This window comes from Salmo salar, chromosome 28, assembly GCF_965601325.2.
Source record: "Salmo salar chromosome 28, fSalSal1, whole genome shotgun sequence".
In the NCBI taxonomy this organism is placed as follows: Eukaryota; Metazoa; Chordata; class Actinopteri; order Salmoniformes; family Salmonidae; genus Salmo; species Salmo salar.
In genome coordinates, this window is record NC_138318.1 from 13,809,600 (window position 1) to 13,830,434 (window position 20,835).

Consider the following 20,835-nt stretch of genomic DNA (forward strand, 5'->3'; position numbering starts at 1 on the left):
TTCCCCTTCTGTCTGTGATATTGGGCTGCAGATACCCAGACTTGGAAGATGGTAACATGCTGAAATGACACTTCCTGATCTTCAAGTGTGCTACTAAGTATTCTGATAGGAAACGCCATCGTTCATATTTTCTACAGTCTATGGCAGATAAGCTTGTGAACAACAGGTGCCTGGTTTGTACTTGCAAAACAGGTCTACTAGTAAATAAAAATGTACAGGCAACTGAAAAAATTTAGAACGTCTGGAAAGAATCTGTATTATTTTTGACCAAGTCCACCTCTTCGGCACCTCCATCAATAAAATCAGTCGTTACTGACGCGCACAGAAGAGTAGCTTACGGTGTTTCCTTTTTTACCCCGGTAGAGTTGGTGGCGGTAATGCACGATAAATATTGGAAGCCAACCGCCGTTAAACTTCATCGAAGAAGAAAACTTGCATATGGTGGATTTGGCGCATGAGCACTTGGTCAAAAACAATAACGATTCTTTCCTGACAAGGCATATTTTCGGTTGCTTGTAAATTTGTATTTAGATACAGGGCGGGACTGCAGTAAATGAAGATAGTTGCTCAGCGAAACGTCATATTTTGTGAGTAACAAACGTATTTTGACATTATAATGCTTGCAGAGCTGTCTAATGGAAACAAACATGGCAGCTTTCTGGGCTAGAAAGGGGACTCGTCATATTCATTGTCTTCTCTGACCAGATAGATATTGGTTCAGCTTAAATGCAAATTGTATGAATGTAAAGGCAACGTTTGTATAGTAGGCTACTCCTTTCATTATCAAAAGTCGAGCATTGTATTGTAATAGTAATTTATGCATCATCCTTGTACACAGTAATTTACTTGCTGCTCTCCAGATTTCAGCTACAATGGATGCTTTACCAGCATGGCCCAAGGGGAAGAAGCTGGTTCACCTGGATCTGAAAGGAGCACCTCCTAGAATTGATTACTTGCACAAGGTAATAGCACCGCTCACCTATCTCTTCCTTATTTGTGTGTTGAATGCAAGATGTCTGTCTGACATGACCTTTTTCTCTCACTCTCCCCAGCTGATTGGTCTTTTTTCTGGTCTGGGTGCTGACGGTCTATTGGTGGAGTATGAAGACATGTTCCCCTATGAAGGCGAGCTGAAGGTGCTGCAATCCACTCAGCATCCACCATACAGGTTGGGCTATACACATCCACCATACAGGTTGGCCTAAAGCCAATCACTGATATCAACTCTTATCCCTCGAACATCACTATCTTGGCCTCGCTAGAAAGTGGGGGGGGGGGGGGATGGTTCTTCCTGACAAGTAATGATTCTCCTCTCTCTTCTCTGCTGCAGTCGTGAGGAGGTCCTGTCCATTCAGGAAGTGGCCAAGTCCCAAGGGTTAGAGGTCATTCCTCTGGTGCAGACGTTTGGACACATGGAGGTGAGAGAGAGGGAACACATATCTGCCTCCCACCTGTTCATATCATACCCCACTTAACTATCGTCGAGTTTGAAGCCAATTTATGTTGTATTGTCTTGGTATCTTTGATATTCTTTTCTTTCTTTGCCTCCTTTCTCACTCATTCTCTCTCAGAACTTCTCACCCCCCCACCCCCTCTCTCTCTCTCTCAGTTTGTGTTGAAGCACAAGTCGTTGTGGGAGCTGAGGGAGGTGGGCCACTGCCTGGGCACTCTGAACCCCCACAAAGAGGAGGGTGTGAGGCTGGTAAAGGAGATGCTTCGCCAGGTGGTGGAGCTCCACCCAGGCAGCACCAGCCTGCATATTGGAGCTGACGAGGTGAGGCCTGGTATTTTGATCCTTTTGGAATTAAAAAAAAGTGCAGATGAAGGGGAGGCGACGAGGAAAGGAAGCCATATTGAGATGCATACAAGATTGAAATAGCTTTCTAATGATGAACAATGCATGACACCACTTTAATTGAAAGCCTTTTCCCCCCACCATGTCTGTCATGCATCCTCAGGTGTACCTGCTAGGTGAGGGAGAGGAGTCTAGACGCTGGCTGAGCACACCTGGCCGTACAGTACAGCAGCTGTTCCTCAGTCATGTGACCAGGGTAGCAAAGGGCGTCAGGGAGGCATGGCCAAACCTCAACATGATCATGTGGGACGACATGTTGAGAGGGATGGACCACGACACACTGAAAGGTCAGGGTACAGGCTCTTAAAGTGATAGTTCTGCAAAGTTACACAATCATTTCAATGTTTTAGCCTGAAAGTAGTCTATGGGCCAGACAAGTCTGCAATCCACCCCTAACATTTGCTTTTTTGACCTGTTTGCCAGGCAGCGGTTTGGTAGGATTGGTCCAGTTGATGCTGTGGGACTACAACCCCACCCTAGATGTGAAAAACACTGGTAAGAACTAGTGGTTTTACTAGAACAGTTTCACTATGCACATGGACAAACACTATTTTGTGCTTAATGTCAATGTTTCCCATCTCCTTTCCTCTCTCCAGTATATCTATTGGAGAGGTACAGTGGTGCAGGGCTATCAGAACTGTGGGCAGCCAGTGCCTTCAAAGGTTCTACTAATGTCCACACCTGTGTGACCAGCACACAGAGACATGTGGACAACCATCTACAGTGGCTACAGGTGGCAGCAGCCCTGCCTGAAGGCATACACATGCTGGGCATCGCCCTCACTGGCTGGCAGAGGTGAGACGGAGAGAATTCACTTGTATTCATCTAAATTATAGTGTCATAGGGCAAAATCAGACTTGTCTAAATCATACAATGCATCAGACTTTTGCGTAAATCATGGGACATTTGTGCTGAAATGTATGCTATGATTTAGCCATAATCTATTTAATAATCTTATTTCATCAATAGGTATGACCACCTGTCTGTGCTGTGTGAGTTGCTGCCCCTAGCTCTGCCCTCCCTGGCCTCAAGTCTACAGACACTCACACATGGTCAATACTTTCCTCCAAATACACTTTGATGTGATCCTTGAGGTATTGTAATGGCACCTGACCCGTATTGATGGTGGTTCTGTGTGTGCTACAGGCCAGTTCAGCCCGGAGGCTCAGAGCAGGGTGACAAAGGCTTTGGGCATCTCTTCTGTAGAGGTAGAAACCATGGAAAGGTGAGAGAGAGACCCTTCATAACAGAAAATGCTCCTCTGTTATAAGTGGGTTGTGTTTTTAATCCTAAAAGTGTCTGTCTCTCTGTGCCCTGCCCTAGCTCCACTACAGGTGACTCTGTGCTGTTTCCAGGGAGGAGGTTGGCAGAGTTGGTTGTGGAACTAACAGCAATACTGCAGTCAGAAGAACTCCGCCATTTTGAAGACAACATGTGAGTGAAGCCAGCAGCCACATTGGCTGGAACTAAAGCCTGCACACCCTGTAGCACTCTAGGAAGAGGGTTGGTGACCACTGCAATAAAGGCACACTTAATGATTTCTTGATTACTACTATAAAATCCTTGAATTAAAGAGCTCTCTAACCTTGATACATGTTGCTCTGTGGTTCTCAGGTTTGTGAGAGGCTGGTTCACTCCTTACCACAGACAGAGAAAGACAGTCAGCCCTCTTATTGCTCAGCAGTTACAGAGTCAAGCCATGACGTAAGCATCTGAATGTTTGTATTCCACCACCATTTATATGTTAAGAAGGTTTTTCACTCCCTCCATATAGTTAAAAAAAAAAAAACCCTAACAGCCCTCCCCCTAAACAAAATAAAATGTGCTAACCTGTGTTTCTATCAACCACCCTCCTCTCCCCCAGATTGTTGGCTCTTGTGGAGCAGAGAGTGGCGATGGTGAAAAAAGAGATGGTGCGTCTGTACCCAGCCTCCACAGCTCAGGAGTGGGTAGAGCAGCATGTCAGCCCCGTGGTGGCTCCCCTCCAGAGGATCCTGGAGGACACCAGAGCCAGCCTACTAGAGATGGTACCCCAGAATGTCTCTGCTTCTATGGTTGGGCAGTAAGGTTTAGCCTGGGTCCCGTTGATTGTTTTTTTGACAGAGAAAGAGATCTATCCGTGCAGACAGTGAGGTCCAAGAGGTAGTGAGAAAATCATTCCATGATTATCAAAAAGCAACTTTTATTTCATTCTGTTTTTTTAACAAAAAAAGCACAAATAAATGTATAGAAGTAATTTTAAATTAAAAAAAAAAGACAAGGAAAACCAGTACCTGCAGTCATCCAGCAGCACACACTAACTGGACACAAAATATCTAATGCATTCTTTCTTTCAAGCAACAGAAGGCATCTACACTCACCTTCCTCTTGCCAACAGATGCAGTAACGTAGTTAATATAGTCCAGATACAATGTAATACAGTTTACTTGTCAAACATACCTATTGTTATTAACACATTTGTCTACGGATAGAATGTTACCTGAGACTGGTCTTTCATTTTGTATATATAAGGCCAGCCGGAATCTGTAGTTTACCCTATGAATAATAAATCAAATCAATAAAATTTATTACACCCTTTTTTTTACATCAGCAAATGTCACAAAGTGCTATACAGAAACCCAGCCTAAAACCCCAAACAGCAAGCAATGCAGATGTAGAAGCTGTTAGATTAAGTTTATTCTAGAGGTTTTGCCTCCACAGATTCTGTCTGACCCTAGTCATAGGACCCATCAATGCTGAAAGACATACAAGTATTTACTTTAACATAAAAACAGGCAAACATTCTGAACTGATCCCTGGAAATCCATGCTTGATTATAGTTTACGGTCACATGCATTCAGATGGATGGATGGATGGATGGATGGTTGCAGTGAGTAGAGACAATCCTACTAGACCAAGATTATCACTTGGGAGGTCTCAAACATACTGTGTTCCCTAAACTGTGGGAATGTTCTGAATGAGTATTTCACACATACTGATTACATTTAAATAGAAAGGCACTGTGATTATAGGGTTGAGTCTAATACAGTAATGATTGTTTTTGAAGAACAGGCAACACAACAAACTATGATTTTGTTTAAATACTCTGTGGAAAACGCTACCATTGAAGTGTATTTAAGGCAATTTATACTATCAGGGATACTACGAAATGCTATAAAATATATTTGGGTGCATTTCAAGTTTGCTGTGGCTTCCCCTCATCACCTCTTCTCCTTCTACTGCACTGAGTCCCCCTCTTCTTCGGAGTCAGTGCTGGGGTCCAGTTCATCTTCCTCCCTGACTGCCTCTTCCTCCTGCTCCCAGCGACACTGGAGCTCCTCCAGACCCAGGAAACGCTTGAGCAACGAAGCCACCGCCTCCACATCACTGACGGAGAGGGGGAATAGTTGTGATCAAGAATAGACAGCAGGAATATTTTGACAATCAAAACACTAAATACATTTGTCTGATTTTACTTCTGTTCCATGCGAATCTTGAACTGTTATACTAAATATTCTTCAATGTTTTCAGATCCTGGGAAACCTGTGTTCTGATCCTTTAACACACATCTTCCATGTTAGGGTCTTATAATAGACCTATCTCACCTGCGTCCCCCCATGGTGGCGCTCTGTGTGAGGGGGTAGGAGAAACCTGTGGCCAGTCGCAGCACCAGCAGGTAGCCCTTCCCTAGGTAGCGCACCTTCTCCTCCTGAACACACACGTCACGCAGGTGCCTCATGTCCATCACCACTGAAAGACGGAGACGGGAGGAGAGGAAGGGTATGGGGCAGGGGATGGAAGGGAGACGGGAGGAGCAATAGAAGAAGGATGGAGACGGGGAGAGACCCAGTTGGAAGACCCCTGCGCTAACTGGATTCCAATCGTAAAACTCATCCCATCTGATCTACCCTTATTAGTAAAGGAGGTTCCATGTGAAAGTACTGTACAGGACACATTAGGTGATGTTCCTCACCTTTCTCCTGGCCTCTCCTACACATGGTGAGAATCAGGGCATACAGACTGAAGGTCTTCAGCTCTATCACTTTCTTGGTTTTATCAAACACTGCCTCCTCCCACTCCTCCATGTTCTGCATGGCCACGAACAGACAGCCCGTCATATAGAAAAGCTTCCACAGGATACTGTCTGGAAAGACAAGAAAACAGGGATGAGAGACGGGTAGACATTTTTTCCCATTCTGTCTTAATTATGTAATTGATGACTGGCATTCAAGATCGGACAGGCTGGCACTGGTAATGCCTGTAAATCAGGTTGTACCTGAGCTGTAGTATGCAGCAGCCAGGCCAATGGACGCAATACCTGAAATCAGAAAAAGGACCAAATGCTGTGTCAATTTATTTTCTGACATTGCATTCAAAGAAATAAACTCAGTAAATACACACACACACATCATGATCATACCTATGAGCAGCGACCAGGAGCGGATTCCAGGCGATCTCTTCAGGTGTAACATGTTGGTGGTGTACTCCTCTACCTGCATATACCCCATCTTACAGACCGACAGGCAGACATGAAAAAAATGGTATACAATATGGATAGGCAAAAGCAATATATTATGAAGAACCACTGCTTACTCTTGTAATTCTGTGCTTCAAAGAACGGAGAGGATGTATGTCAGAAGTAGAACATAGCCATGTGGGTTCAATATTGAGGTTATGAATAATGATCACAGATTACTGGAAACCAGGATGTTTAAACAGGGAAATTGTCAGTGCTGAGGAAATGGGGAAGCAGATCTGAAATACAAAATGCTATGTTTTACTTCTGACAGATATCCCCCTTCTCTCTAAGAGCAGGGTTGCCAGGTCAAGCAACATTTTCCAGACCAATGACAACTCAAAACGTGCCCAAAAGGCCTGAAAACGAGCAGATTTTTTTCACAGCAAGAGGAGTTGCCATTTATACAATAAACCCCTTTCCATAATGTTACGAGACAATTAAGGATTATCGTAGTAACTTGTAATGACGTTGGAAGCAAAAATCTGTTTCCCTCAAAATAATAATTATTGCAAGCTGTTCCTGAGACCGCTGCGCCACTCGGGAGGCCAACAGTTCATCTACTCCAGCAGCTCTCCAGACAACGTCTTCATTCGAGGAAAACTGTAACATTGACGGGAATGGAAGAAGTTATTCTGCAATATATGTCACGACGTGCGCGCGTGCTGCTCAGCCAATAGCTGAAGTGCTCTCTCGACTCTCACACACAAACACACACACACACCCCTCCGGTCCCCCCACCCACTCACTCACAGTAACAACCTGCCCCACAGTCAGCAGCAGGTCACTGTGAAATATATATTTTAAGATATATTTATAATTATATTCGTTATGAAGGTATTCAATTACAAAAAATGAAAACGTTCACGAAAGTCATCAGATAGAAGTAAATTAATCCACGAATATAATCTTACATACATCTTCAATGACCGCGTTTTCTTGAATTTGATTATATAATTTTGAATTCCATTCAAAAACAGTGGGCATGATCCAGGAAGTAGGCGGGACATTCATAGTGTTGCCGATCACTCATTCATCATCTCGCCTATAAGACTGAAATAATGTATCCCCATACGCCTATTAATTTCTCTCTTACCTTACACATTTCAACTGGAATCCTAAAATGATACACGTGGAATAATGTGTCAAATCGGCTTGATGATAGTGACAGTTACATGTATAAAGTTTTAGAGAAGTCCCAATTCATTTCATTTTACAGTAACAACGCACAGTGGGAATGTGTTGATATCTTCCGGGTTACGTCTATGCTGATTAGATGATGACAAGAGCTACAGTTTATCCACCCCCACATGATAAAAATGTAGAGGAAACAATATTTCTAACATCTTGTCTCGGATATTTTAATAACACAAACCCATAGAAGAAGAAAAAACGCATCTCAATCATATTTGATTTTAAGAGTGTCTTACAGTACTAGAATATAGTCGTTGATTTACACTAAAAGTGAGAAAAAAAACTTTTTCACATGGCGCGTGACGCACCCAAAGGGAACCGGGTTTTACGCATGCGCCCTTGATTGACCGGGGCTCAATGGAGTCACTCATGTTCTTTTATAGTTCAATGGTCACGAATTCTGATGCCAAGCCGTCTGGAAAACCGGTCTGGAACCCTCGACTAATTTCTACATCAGACGGTCTTGTGACAGAAACCGTCGCGGAGTCGCATATTGTCCATTATAGCCTTTCAGTGGTATCGTAATCGCATCAGATATTGCTGAGTAAACATTGCTACATATTACCCTGGCTCAAACTCCCCTTTCTCCTTTACGAAACAGCTTGAAAGGTGTCTGAAAAACGTCCAACCGGGAGTGAGTGAGTGAGTGCGTGCGTGCCGTGATGTAATAAATACGGAGAAATCGGATGTCATTGAGTTCAAAAATTGCGAAGAACATGAAAGACACACAAAACATGACAAGAATATTCGTTATAATAATGGACTTTAGATAAGCTTTTCTTATTATTTAGTATTTTAAGAGACTCAATTAAAACAAATTATATCCAAACACTTTAAAGCAGGGGGTTGATTAAAAAATATGTGGTTTTGTGGATATAACGTTTGCCAAAATCATGACGTTAGTTCTACATTTCAAAGAGTTCAGAGTATCAGTAAAGTGACCAGTTTTACTCGGTATGTACATATCTCTCCAAAATCTAATAGTGTACGAACATCTGTAAAACAAATGTGTCAGTGTTTCAGGTTCATCATTGGAGAATGTACACTTCTCATCCATTTCTGTTAACATTGACACCATTGTTTTGGAGGGGTACATATTGTGCAAAAAAATATTTAGGTGCACCTCTTATCTTATTAGAAATACCACATTTGAAGGGACAAAGCCAAGACTTTCGACATTGAATGTTTGTTTTTCCACTCAGTTGGTAAATTAATTGTTCATCTCCTTACATGTGGATTCGTGTACAAAAAGAGAGAGCGCTGGATAAACAAACCGAGATACACCCTCAGCCTTTGTCAATAGAACCATTCTTAACTAATACATGTAATGGCTGATGATGGGCCCTGGTATAGGCGTCATAGGTTATCTGAGCCATGCCAGACATTGCACATTTGTTGCCAAGCAAGGAATGTTTTTCTCCCTCCAATTACTGTTTAGAGATTTAAAACTACCAGAAAGCATAATCATAGATAATTAACCCTAAATAAATTGCTGTTTATATTGGGTCCTGATAATAGGCCTATGTTATAACAGAGGCTTCAGCCTTTATTTAACATTTATTATATAAATTATGATGATGTATAATAATAATCTATTATTATTGTTGTCTTTATTTACTGTATACTATGCAAGCCCATTTTGAATACAGTAGTCTACTCAGAGGACACACAGATTATTTGGGGTTTGGGTCCATTCTTTGGATCCCCGTCAACATAATAGTTATCATGTCATAGCCTATACAAATAAAGCTTCATTGCTTGCCTATTGACACACTTGGTGCAATTATGTATGCTTTGTTGTGATATGGATGCTGTTTTGTCGGCAGTTTACCATCTTTATTATATGCTGCTGTTGAGATAAGAAGAATGATCCTGATTGGTTAGGACAGGGTTAATGATGTAGAAGTTGGGTGGAGTTGAGTCACACACCCACACATAAATACTAGCGTTTTAGTTTGGATCGTAGAGTAGTTGGCACGACAGTTGTCCAAGGAAAATGTGTAGAAGGGTTGTGAAGATTCCAGGTCTATTCCAGAGTTGGATGGCTTACTGATCCTGTGTTTGTGTGGAATCCAAACCCACCGTCATTTCACAGAAAAATGTCAGGAGAGAACATCAGAAGACGCAAGGAGAAGTGTGAGAATTGCACTAAACAGGTAAGCCCATGGAATGTTTGTGGTTTCGCTGTGCAGTGTGCAAGTGTCTCTCTGCAACTGAAATTGTCCATCCAGTCGTATCTGACCCAGTTGTTTGAGGTCATTACTTTTTGCATATTATAGTCAAACATGATATATTGTGTCCAATTCTAACATTGATTCATGTATTGATTTGTTGGTTGATTGGTCATTTCCAGTGCAACAAGAAGCAGAGTGATGAAGGCATTAGCTCCCTTCCGGAGAAAGATGTAGCCAACGGAGAGGTCCCTGCCTCCTCCCATCTCCTCAAGCAGCAGGTGTTGCTGAGTGCCTGTCTGTCCTGTGAGGGCTGTGTGTCCGAGGAGGAGAGCCTAAAGATCTCCCAACAGAACCTGGAGGAGGTGGCCCGCGTCCTGGGCCTCAACAAGGTACTACTGGACCACTGACCAGGCTACCTGGGTCGTAGTCAATAGGCACCAAATGGAAGAAAACGGACTGAAACAGGGAGGGACTGTTTGAACTTATCTAATAAGAACTGCTTTTTTCCCTTTTTCGTTTCAAAAGGTTTTGCTGAGGTGGTCACTAATGAATACAAACCTGGACACCTCACATGATTAGCCTCCCTGAGCACTTGTGGAGATCTGAGAGGCTTTATGATGTCAATGCTTCAATAGTAGCTAAAGAGACATGGGTGTATACTGTCTGAGAGGAAAGGAACAATTGGGTTATCTTTGCTGTACTTCATTTCCAGATAACCTCATGCCAGATTTGTTTTAATGTGTGTTGTTATTGCTGGTCTCTTTGCCTGGCATGCAGACTGATTGTTTGGTTTCACTTCACTGAAATGTATAGGGCATTCAGTGTTGATGCCAGGTAAATGGTCTCGTCACTTCTCGGCCGACGTTTGACATGTCCCTCTCTCCCTCTTTTTGTCATTGCAGAAGTGTGATGTGTCCAAACACCAGGTCCTGGTGGTGTCAGTTTGTCCCCAGTCTCTGCCTTTCTTCGCTGTCAAGTACGGTCTGGACATTCCTGAGGCCACACGCAAGCTCTGTGGCTTCCTCAAGAGCCTGGGTAAGCGAGCGTGTACAGTGTTGACTGGGAATTCCAGACAAGCCCTGTAGTTTCCTCAAATATCTTTGTGTGGGTGTGTGCGTATGGTGATAGAGTGTGTGTGATTAGTAGAACACAGCGTGTGTATGTGAAATAAAAGTGCGGTACATTCATTGGCATCTACCATAACAGATGAATCATTCTCTTCCCTTCTCTCACCCTCCCTTTCTGTCTGTAGGAGTGCAGTATGTGTTTGATACTACTCTAGCAGCAGGCTTCAGTATTCTGGAGAGCCAGAGAGACTTCATCCAGAGGTACAGCAGGAGGCACCATGATAGCCAGGCCCTACCCATGTTCACCTCCTCCTGTCCAGGTAGTATTTACACAATCTCCTTGTTCCTCCCCCTCTTTCCCTATATGCGTGCGCACACACACACACACACACACACACACACACACACACACACACACACACACACACACACACACACACACACACACACACCACAACCTGAGAATAAAATATTAAGCAGCTTTGTTGTGTTTCAGTTTAACATTTGTGTGTGTGCTGTTTGACGGATGTGTGGCATTATTAAGGTAAGGGTATTAAGGGTTGGACCTAGCTCCTATTTCAAAGTAGAGATAGAGCCGGGCTGGGAGGGAGAGATAGACACAGCCTCACACCACTCCCTTCCCTGGAGATAGGCCTTTCAGGAGGGGAGTGGCCCTCCCTCTCCTGCTCTCTCATTCAAATCAAATCAAATTGTATTTGTCACATGCACCGAATACAACGGGTGTAGACCTTACCGTGAAATGCTTACTTACGCTCTCTCGTGTACTCGTTCTCATGTTCTCTTTTTTTTTTTCTGTGTCAGTCTTGCTCGCTCTACATCTTTCTCTGACCCCATCCCTTTAGATAATAAAACCATAAGCTTAGGACTCAAGTCAATTTCATTATTCTATTTCCGTCCAGGGTGGATCCGGTACGCTGAGCGTGTTCTGGGCAGTCTTGTCACTCCTCACATCTGTACGGCCAGGTCTCCTCAACAGATCATGGGCTGTCTGGTCAAAGACTATTTCACCAAACAACAGGTCAGCGCTATTTGTGTGTTATAACAACCCACCCCATACAATTAAATGAAACTCATGAGAACGTGTGAATAGTGATTGATGCCACACTATTCATGTGTTTTAACCATGTTACTCATCTCACACAGCAGGTGAATAGTGGTTTTATATGTGTCTGCTTTGTGTTTGTAGAAGCTGAGCCCAGACAAGCTTTACCATATTATGGTGGCTCCATGCTTTGATAAGAAACTGGAGGCAGTGCGAGAGGAGTTCTACAACAGTCTCCTGGAGTGCAGAGACGTGGACTGTGTCCTCACATCAGGTACTATGCTCTCATATCCTCTACCTCTACACCCCTTGACTTTTTCCACATTTTCTGGGATTAAAATGGATTTGTCTTTTTTTTGTTTGTTAATATTCTACACAAAATACTCTGTCAAAGTGGAAGAAAAATTCAAACTTTTTGTAAAAAAATTATGACAAATAAAACACTAATGTGCATTCGGAAAGTATTCAGACCCCTTGACTTTTTCCACATCTTATTACTTTACAGCCTTATTCTAAAATTGATTAAATAACACATAATGACAATGCGAAAACAGGTTTGTAAAAAATGTTTGCAAATGTAACAAAAACATAAATACCTTATTTACATAAGTATTCAGACCCTTTGCTGTGAGACTCGAAAATGAGCTGAGGTACATCCTCTTTCCATTTATCATCCTTGATTTGTTTCCAAAACTTGATTGGAGTCCACCTTTAATGAATTTGATTGATTGGACAATTGATTGGACATGATTTGGACTGAGTAAAGGGTCTGAATCATATTTTTGTTTTTGCTTTGTCATTATGGGGTATTGTGTGTAGATTGAGGGAATAAAAACCCAATTTAATCAATTTTAGAATAAGGCTGTAACAAAATGTGGAAAAATTCAAGGCGACTGAATTCTTCTTGAATGCCCTGTACCTTGATTACATAAGTATTCAACCCCCTGACTCAATACATGTTAGTCACCTTTGGCAGTGATTACAGCTGTAAGTCTTTCTGGGTTTCTCTAAGAGCTTTGCACACCTGGATTGTACAATATTGGCGCATTATTCTTAAAAAAATTTTTCAAGCTCTGTCAAATTGGTTGTTCACCATTCCTATAAAGCCATTTTCATGCCTTGCCATAGATTTTCAAGCCAATTTAAGTCAAAACTGTAAACAACTCCAGTGTATATATGGTATTGTGTTTTAAGGTTATTGTAAAGGAAAATGTGTATCCCAGTGTCTGTTGGAAAGCAGACTGAACCAGGTTTTTCTCAAGGATTTTGCCTGTGCTTATTCTGTTTATTTTTATAAAAAAAAAACTCCCTAGTCCTTGCCGATGACAAGCATACCCATGACATGATGCAGCCACAACCATGCTTGAAAATATGAGGAGTGCTACTCGGTGATGTGTCGTGTGGATTTGCCCCAAACATAACTTTATGCCCTGAATACAAAATGTTAAATTCTTTGCCACATTTTTTTGAAGTTTTACTTTAGTGCCTTATTGCAAACAGGATGCATGTTTTGGAATACATTTTATTCTGTACAGGCTTTCTTCTTTTCATCCTCGGTTTTCTCCCATCACAGCCATTAAACTCTAACTGTTTTTAAGTCACCATTGGCCTCATGGTGAAGTCCCTGAGTGGTTTCCTTGCTCTCCAGCAACCGAGTTAGGAAGTACACAGTCACTACAAAGTATCTTTAAAAAAATATATTAATACACCATCTAAAGTGTAATTAATAACTTCACCATGCTCAAAGGGATATTCAATGTCTGCTTTTTTGTATTTTTACCCATCTACCAGTAGGTGCCTTTCTTTGCGACCCATTGGGAAAACCTCCCTGTTCTTTGTGGTTGAATGTTTCAAATTCAATGCTCGACTGAGTGACCTTACAAATAATGTGGGGTACAGAGATGAGGTAGTCATTCAACAATGATGTTCAACACTATTATTGCACACGGAGTCCATGCAACTTAATATGACTTTTTAAGTACGTTTGCGCTCCTGAACTTATTTAGGCTTGCCATAACAAAGGGCTTACTCATTGACTCAAGACATTTCAGCTTTTCATGTGTAATTAAAAAATAATAAAAAAACATTCCACTTTGACATTATAAGGTTTGTGTGTAGGCCAATGATGCAAAATCTCAATTTTAAATTCAGGTTGTAATAACAAAATGTGGAAAAAGTCAAATGTGAATACTTTCTGAAGGCACTGTATGAATAAAATGTTATTTGTCACATGCGCCGAATACAACAGGTGTAGACCTTACAGTGAAATGTTTACCTACAAGCCCTTAACCAACAATGCAGTTTTTAGAAAATACCTAAAAAGTAAGAGATAAGAATAACAAATAATTAAAGAGTAGCAGTAAATAACAATAGCAGGGCTATATACAGGGGGTACCGGTACAGAGCCAATGTGCGGGGGCACCGGTGTCAACGTAATTGAGGTAATATGTACATGTAGGTAGAGTTATTAGTGACTATGCATAGATAATAACAGAGAGTAGCAGCAGTGTAGAAGAGGGTGGGGGGGTGGTGGCAATGCAAATAGTCTGGGTTGCCATTTGATTAGATGTTCAGGAGTCTTATGGCTTGGGGGGTAGAAGCTGTTAAGAAGCCTCTTGGACCTAGACTTGGCACTCCGGTACCGCTTGCCGTGCGGTAGCAGAGAGAACAGTCTATGACTAGGATAGCTGGAGACTTTGACAATTTTTAGGGCCTTTCCCTGACACTGCCTGGCATAGAGGTCCTGGATGGCAGGAAGCTTGGCCCCGGTGATGTACTGGGCCGTACGTGCTACCCTCTGTAGTGCCTTGAGGCCGAGCAGTTGCCATACCAGGCAGTGATGCAACCCATCAGGATGCTCTCGATGGTGCAGCTGTAAAACCTTTTGAGGATCTGAGGACCCATGCCAAATCTTTTCAGTCTTCTGAGGGGGAATAGGTTTTGTCGTACCCTCTTCACAATTGTCTTGGTGTGCTTGGACCATGTTAGTTTGTTGGTGATGTGGACGCCAAGGAACTTGAAGCTCTCAACCTGCTCCACTGCAGCCCCGTCAATGAGAATGGGGGCGTGCTCGGTCCTCCTTTTCCTGTACTCCATAATCATCTCCTTTTGTCTTGATCACGTTGAGGGAGAGGTTGTTGTCCTTGCACAACACGGTCAGGTCTTTGACCTCCTCCCTATAGACTCTCTCATCGTTGTCGGTGATCAGGCCTACCACTGTTGTCATCAGCAAACTTAATTATGGTGTTGGAGTTGTGCCTGGTCGTGCAGTCATGAGTGAGCAGGGAGTACAGGAGGGGACTGAGCACGCACCCCTGAGGGGCCCCGGTGTTGAGGATCAGCATGGCGGATGTATTGTTACCTACCCTTACCACCTAGGGGGCGGCCTGTCAGGAAGTCAAGGATCCAGTTGCGGAGGGAGGTGTTTAGTCCCAGGGTCCTTAGCTTAGTGATGAGCTTTGATGGCACTATTGTGTTGAACGCTGAGCTGTAGTCAATGAATAGCATTCTCACGTAAGTGTTCCTTTTTGTCCAGGTGTGAAAGGGCAGTGTGGAGTACAATAGAGATTGCATCATCTGTGGATCTGTTGGTGCGGTATGCAATTTGGAGTGGGTCTAGGGTTTCTGGGATAATGATGTTGATGTGAGCCATGACCAGCCTTTCAAAGCATTTCATGTCTACAGACGTGAGTGTTACGGGTCAATAGTCATTTAGGCAGGTTACCTTAGTCCCTGTGCCCAAGAACACTATGGTGGTCTGCTTGAAACATGTTGGTATTACACTCAGACAGGGAGAGGTATATCTATCTGCTTTACCTCTTTCTCTCTCTCTTTTAATCAACTATTTTCTTCCTTTCATCATTTCCAGCCTCCTCCTCTCACAAGATGTCTGGATGCCAGCTATACTTTAAATTCCCTGTCTCCTATACCTAGACCCACTTAATTACCCCCTCTCTATCCCCAGAAGTTGAGAAACATCAGACAGTGAGGGATGTCATTCATGTTTATACTGTAAACCTATAGGTTTGATCATTTGTCCATTGTTTAATGTAAGACTGTAAATCCGTGTGTGTGTGTTCCAGGGGAGGTGTTCCACATGATGGAGCAGATGAAGGTGTCATTAGCAGACCTGGACTCTGTCCCTCTAGACCACGTGTGAGTGTTTCACTTTTCACTGGCCTCTTATCAGGAAGTTTGTGTCAGTGCTCAATGTGGGGCTCATTGCTCAGTGAAGCAGTGATGTGTGTGTGTGTGTGTGTGTGTGTGTGTGTGTGTGTGTGTGTGTGTGTGTCCTTCCTCCTAATCAAATCAAATCAAGCTTTATTTATACAGCACATTTCAGACATTGAATGCAACACAATGGGCTTTATAAGAATTAACAAAGAAACTGAAAATAAAAGCTGAAATGTTTTACTACACAACAAACATAAAACAAACAAAAGACAAACTGAACAACTAAAAAGCACCTTAATGAAAAGCAAAGCTAAAAATATGTTTTTTAAGATCTCTTTTAAATATCTCCACAGTTTGGGCCCCCCTCAGGCTATTCCAGCGGCTGGGTGCATAATAACTGAAGGCTGCCTCTCCATGTCTCTTGGTCCTAGTCTTTGGGATCGTTAGAGGACCTGAGGGACCTACTGGGTACATAACTTAAAAGCATGTCTGACATGTATTGTGGTGCACAATCGTGGATTGATTTAAAAACCAATAGAAGAATCTTAAAATGAATTCTAAAACTCACAGGCAGCCAGTGCAGAGACCTTAAAACCGGTGTAATGTGTGCTCTCCGTTTGGTCTTGGTCAGTACCCATGCTGCAGGATTCTGTATGTTTTGCAGTTAACCAATGGCTTTCTTGAGTAGACCAGACTGCAGAGCATTGCAGTAGTCAAGCCTGCTTGTCATAAAAGCATTGATGAGTCCCTCTGTATCAGCCTGAGAGAGAAATGGCTGCACCATGGTAAAAAGCTATGTTGGTCAATTCCTAATGTGTGATTCAAAATTGAGTTCAGAATCTAAAATAACACCTAGGTTTTTTACCTGGTGTTTTATCTTTATTGCCCATTAATTAAAATATGCATCTATAGCGCGGGCTCCCGAGTGGCGCAGCGGTCTAAGGCACGGCATCTCAGTGCAAGAGGCGTCACTACAGTCCCTGGTTCGATTCCAGGCTTTATTACATCCGGCCGTGATTGGGAGTCCCATAGGGCTGCGCACAATTGGCCCAGCGTCATCTGGGTTTGGCCGGGGTAGGCTGTCATTGTAAATAAGAATTTGTTCTTAATTAAAAAATAATTAAGCAAGTCAGTTATCTCTCTGTGCTTTGGCTCCAACAATAATTACCTTGGTCTATCTTGATTTAGCTGTAGGAAGTATTTAAATCACTAATGCAGTCAAATCGTTTATCCGTGGAGCTGGTGACACAGAAATGTAAAGCTGTGTATCGTGTGCATAGCAGTGTAAATCAATGCTGTGCTTTCTGATAATGCTGCCAAGGAGTAAAATATATAAACTGAACAGTACCGGACTCAAAATCTAACCTTGGAACGCCACGTGATATGTATTCTCTCTGAGTTATGTTCACCAAGGGTGACAAACTCTCTCAACCGGTTAAATAGGTTCTAAACCAATTCAGAAGTGGACCGGAGAGAAGTGGACCCACCGCTCCAGTCTGTCCAGAAGGACATCATGGTCAACAGTGTCTAATGCAGTACTTAAATCTAAGAGTACAAGGATAGAGAGAAAAATACTGTTGGCACTTTTAGCTATTTGAAAACCAATTCCTCCAGAATTTTGCTCAAGAATGGAAGGTTGGAGATTGGCTGAAAATTGCTAACAACTGAATAATCTATATTTTGTTTCTTTGTTAGCACTTCTATTTTGTTATTTTATGATATGAAGTACTTTTTTACTTGTATTGAAAGCGCTAAACAAATAGTTTATTATTATTATGCCTGTGTCTGTGAGTGTATTTCCGTGTGTTAGGTTCAGTGACTCAGTGTGCCACGTTCTTCTTCGTCTCCATGTTAGCCTGGGTGAGGCGGGGGATCCAGCCTTGGTGAGACACCAGGGCAGAGGATCGGAGGGCTTCCTGGAACACATCTTCAAATATGCTGCTTCTGAACTGTTTAGTCTGGATGTAGAGGAGATCACATACAAGACTCTCAGGTAAATTGGGAGGAGGGGAGAGAGGGATGACCGGGACAGAGAGAGAAATTGAAGACCTTGAACTGAGAGGGAAGGATGAGAGCAGAGAGGGGTAGGAAAGGGGGTAAAGGAAGCAGGCTGTAAAAGAGGACGGGAGTTTAAATATCCCTCTCATTCTGTCTCCCCTCCCTTTCTCCCTCTAGGAACCGTGACTTTCAGGAGGTGTGTCTGGAGCGGGATGGGGAGGTGCTGCTGCAGTTTGCATCCGTCTACGGCTTCAGGAACATCCAGACCCTGGTCCACCGTATGAGGAAAGGACACGTCCCCTACCAATTGGTGGAAGTGCTCTCCTGCCCCGGAGGTAACCCATTGGCCCAGCCACCTGTCAGTCACATTTACTTCCTAGTTCTGGTTTGGTTTTTGGTAAATGTGACGAGGCAATTGTGAAAACCTGTGTTAGAAATTCTTGCACAAATCGTTTTTTTACAATTGAGTAACCCCAGACTAGGCTGCCATTGAACTTAAATCCACCGGTGCAAATGTAAAAAATGTATCTGAGGAAGCTGAATTCATGTAGAAACTACAGTAGTAATTTAGTGTGATCTTTATTGTCCCAATGAATGTTGACCCTTCATTCTCCCATCTTTTCTCCTCTCTGCCTCCCCCTTCTATTCTCTCCCCAGGTTGTGTGAGTGGTCGTGGGCAGGCGCAGGCGCAGGGAGAGACAGGAGGTCGGGTGGATAAAGCCTTGGTTCAGCAGATGGAGGAGGCCTACAGCAGTCTACCAGTCAGGCTGCCTGACACCAACCCTGGCCTACACATTCTCTACCAGGACTGGCTGGAGGGACAGGACTCAACGCACGCCAACACACTCCTACACACACAGTACACACAGCAGAGCCCCGGCCAGACACGGACACACACACAGTACACACAGCAGAGCCCCGGCCAGACACGGACACACACACAGCCCCCGCACATACAGTGGTGAGCACACACACACACACACACTCCCCTCTCGTACACACGCACACACACAGAAAAGTCCAACACACCTCAACATCCAAAAGCCCAATATGAGGGGAATCAGGACACTGACCCTTTCTCTTCTAAGGACCATTACAATGCTTCCCATGGGTACCATTGTATAGGCAGGGAGGGCCAGAGGACCTGGATGTTGCTTTTGTGGTCCTTTGCACCCTGCCTAAAGAATAGTCTATGGAAAAGACTGGACCAGTATATCCCAGAAAGACTTGATTCTGGACTTACTTCAATACGCCACAAGGTGGTGCTGTTGCTCCATCTGTTTCACTGCTGTGGAGGCTGGTCCACTGTGCTCTCACACCATGGAGGAGGAAATGAAGATATGGGGAAAGGACGCCAGTGCCAAATACGTGGGCTAGATTCCAGAGGGAATCAATCATGTGACGGACCACAACATTTAATCCAGAGGGACACATATGCAGGATGGACAACATTTCATCTGCCAGCCAAAGGAGCAGTAACCCTGGGAGGAATAATATTCGATCCAAGGGGATGAAGCTGGAAAACTATCACACAAATGTGTCCTGTTAACATGTACTGAATGTTAAGCCTGTAAGAAGATCTAGATGCCTTAGTAGTATTGCATTTCAGAGTGGCTAAAATATCCAAAATGTTCAACATAAAACCAGGTGTACTTGTTTCAACTGTGAAATGTACATGTTGTTTTGTCTCCTGTGATTCCAAAATGATCAATCAATCAATTGATTGAAAATGCTAGATCTTCTCACTGATAGTGCTGTTGTGACTGCCATTTGCATTGCGTGTGTTCCTCCATGTAATAATCACTGCAATAAATTTGGCAAGCAGCTGTGGGATAGGGATGGAGAAATATAACCACTCAAATTCATAGACAAAGCTATTTTGACTTTTTCCATTTATTTGTAATTTTTTTTAACCTTTTTATACAGGTTTTTTTTCTCATTGAGAGAACATCTCTTTTTCAAGAGAGACGTAGAGAGAGACTTACCATTTATGATTTAAAAATTATAGTTTTAACCATAACAAATAAATGTTATTTGCCAAATACTTTGTAAACAACAGGTGTAGACAAACAGTGAAATGCTTACTTTTGTGTCCTTTTCCAACAATGCAGAGTTAAAGATATAAAACAGAATTAGTGACACGAGGAATGAATACACAGTGAATAACAAATGTTTTGTTCATATTTACATTGTTTACAAACAAATGGATGAAACAAGCTCATATTTAGGGTTCTGAGGGGGTACGACAGTTGATCTAAGCATCAGGCATTTATAAGTTATATTTTTCAATAGTTATTGGGTATACATCAATCATTTTCAAGTCCAAAATTGAATGGACCAATCGCAGATTGGACCTTTTAAGGTTATTGTTTTATTTGACCATGTAGTGTCTGTGTCATACTGATGAGCATTAAAACAACTCAAACCTGGAAATCAGTCTGATTTGAAATAATTCTGAAATGGGACTGAGAATGTATCCCTTAACCCCTCTCTCTCTTTCTCTCTAGAATGCTATAGACTCTACAGCCTAGAATTTTGAAAATGTGTGGAAAACACATCAAATCATCCACCTCTGTTCTGACAAAAATAAAGTGGTGTAAAGGTTGCATTTTAGTAGTGCAGGCTAGGGCTCTTTCACCTCTGTAAACTATAGTTGCAAGTTTTAATGTGACAAGTACAGTTTAATGCCCTTCTTGCAAACTCAAAACCCAACAATGCAATAATCAATAACAATGTATTTCTAGAAAAACAAACACGAGAAATAAGAATAGGAAATATGAAACACACAAAGTAAGTAAGCATATAATATACAGGAA

The 20,835-nt window shown here is 42.6% G+C and overlaps 3 protein-coding genes across 7 annotated transcripts; 2 read left to right on the forward strand and 1 right to left on the reverse strand.

Annotated features, from left to right (window-relative positions):
- The first annotated feature begins 404 nt into the window (after window positions 1-404).
- Window positions 405-4,439, forward strand: hexd (hexosaminidase d). Its single transcript, XM_014179481.3, has 13 exons — window positions 405-587; window positions 861-962; window positions 1,053-1,168; window positions 1,331-1,418; window positions 1,610-1,774; window positions 1,959-2,142; window positions 2,279-2,350; window positions 2,452-2,650; window positions 2,825-2,907; window positions 3,002-3,080; window positions 3,179-3,289; window positions 3,470-3,559; window positions 3,720-4,439. Exons 2-13 carry the CDS (start codon window positions 873-875, stop codon window positions 3,919-3,921), a joined length of 1,479 nt encoding a protein of 492 aa, XP_014034956.1. The 5' UTR covers window positions 405-587; window positions 861-872; the 3' UTR covers window positions 3,922-4,439.
- Window positions 4,013-8,139, reverse strand: LOC106589464 (cytochrome b-245 chaperone 1 homolog). 4 transcript variants are annotated; one of them, XM_045710439.2, is made up of 6 exons: window positions 8,110-8,139; window positions 6,255-6,342; window positions 6,111-6,152; window positions 5,808-5,978; window positions 5,440-5,584; window positions 4,013-5,221 (listed from the first exon to the last, which is right to left on the reverse strand). In XM_045710439.2, the coding sequence occupies exons 2-6, from the start codon at window positions 6,340-6,342 to the stop codon at window positions 5,071-5,073; spliced, it is 597 nt and encodes a 198-aa protein (XP_045566395.1). In that variant the 5' UTR covers window positions 8,110-8,139; the 3' UTR covers window positions 4,013-5,070. The 4 variants fall into 4 exon arrangements, with proteins under 4 accessions (XP_045566395.1, XP_014034962.1, XP_045566393.1 ...); XM_014179487.3 differs by lacking the exon at window positions 8,110-8,139 and adding an exon at window positions 7,447-7,605; XM_045710437.2 differs by lacking the exon at window positions 8,110-8,139 and adding an exon at window positions 7,269-7,539.
- Window positions 7,897-20,452, forward strand: LOC106589462 (nuclear prelamin A recognition factor). 2 transcript variants are annotated; one of them, XM_082970477.1, is made up of 11 exons: window positions 7,897-8,174; window positions 9,639-9,700; window positions 9,898-10,107; window positions 10,621-10,753; window positions 10,971-11,105; window positions 11,706-11,824; window positions 11,993-12,122; window positions 15,931-16,003; window positions 17,832-18,014; window positions 18,197-18,354; window positions 18,677-20,452. In XM_082970477.1, the coding sequence occupies exons 2-11, from the start codon at window positions 9,644-9,646 to the stop codon at window positions 18,982-18,984; spliced, it is 1,506 nt and encodes a 501-aa protein (XP_082826603.1). In that variant the 5' UTR covers window positions 7,897-8,174; window positions 9,639-9,643; the 3' UTR covers window positions 18,985-20,452. The 2 variants fall into 2 exon arrangements, with proteins under 2 accessions (XP_082826603.1, XP_014034955.1); XM_014179480.3 differs by lacking the exon at window positions 7,897-8,174 and having other exon boundaries at window positions 8,191-9,700; window positions 17,877-18,014.
- The last annotated feature ends 383 nt before the right edge of the window (window positions 20,453-20,835 follow it).

Excerpts from the sequence above, each read along its gene's own strand:
- LOC106589464 (XM_045710437.2), bottom strand. The coding sequence starts at position 7,364 with ATGAATGTCCCGCCTACTTCCTGGATCATGCCCACTGTTTTTGAATGG. Across the intron at positions 6,343-7,268 it reads AAAACGCGGTCATTGAAGAT|ATGGGGTATATGCAGGTAGA; the intron begins GTATGTAAGATT and ends TCGGTCTGTAAG. Across the intron at positions 5,222-5,439 it reads GCCACCATGGGGGGACGCAG|TGATGTGGAGGCGGTGGCTT; the intron begins GTGAGATAGGTC and ends CCTCTCCGTCAG.
- hexd (XM_014179481.3), top strand. The coding sequence starts at position 873 with ATGGATGCTTTACCAGCATGGCCCAAGGGGAAGAAGCTGGTTCACCTG. Across the intron at positions 1,419-1,609 it reads AGACGTTTGGACACATGGAG|TTTGTGTTGAAGCACAAGTC; the intron begins GTGAGAGAGAGG and ends TCTCTCTCTCAG. Across the intron at positions 3,560-3,719 it reads TTACAGAGTCAAGCCATGAC|ATTGTTGGCTCTTGTGGAGC; the intron begins GTAAGCATCTGA and ends CCTCTCCCCCAG.
- LOC106589462 (XM_082970477.1), top strand. The coding sequence starts at position 9,644 with ATGTCAGGAGAGAACATCAGAAGACGCAAGGAGAAGTGTGAGAATTGC. Across the intron at positions 10,108-10,620 it reads GCGTCCTGGGCCTCAACAAG|AAGTGTGATGTGTCCAAACA; the intron begins GTACTACTGGAC and ends TTGTCATTGCAG. Across the intron at positions 18,355-18,676 it reads AGTGCTCTCCTGCCCCGGAG|GTTGTGTGAGTGGTCGTGGG; the intron begins GTAACCCATTGG and ends TTCTCTCCCCAG.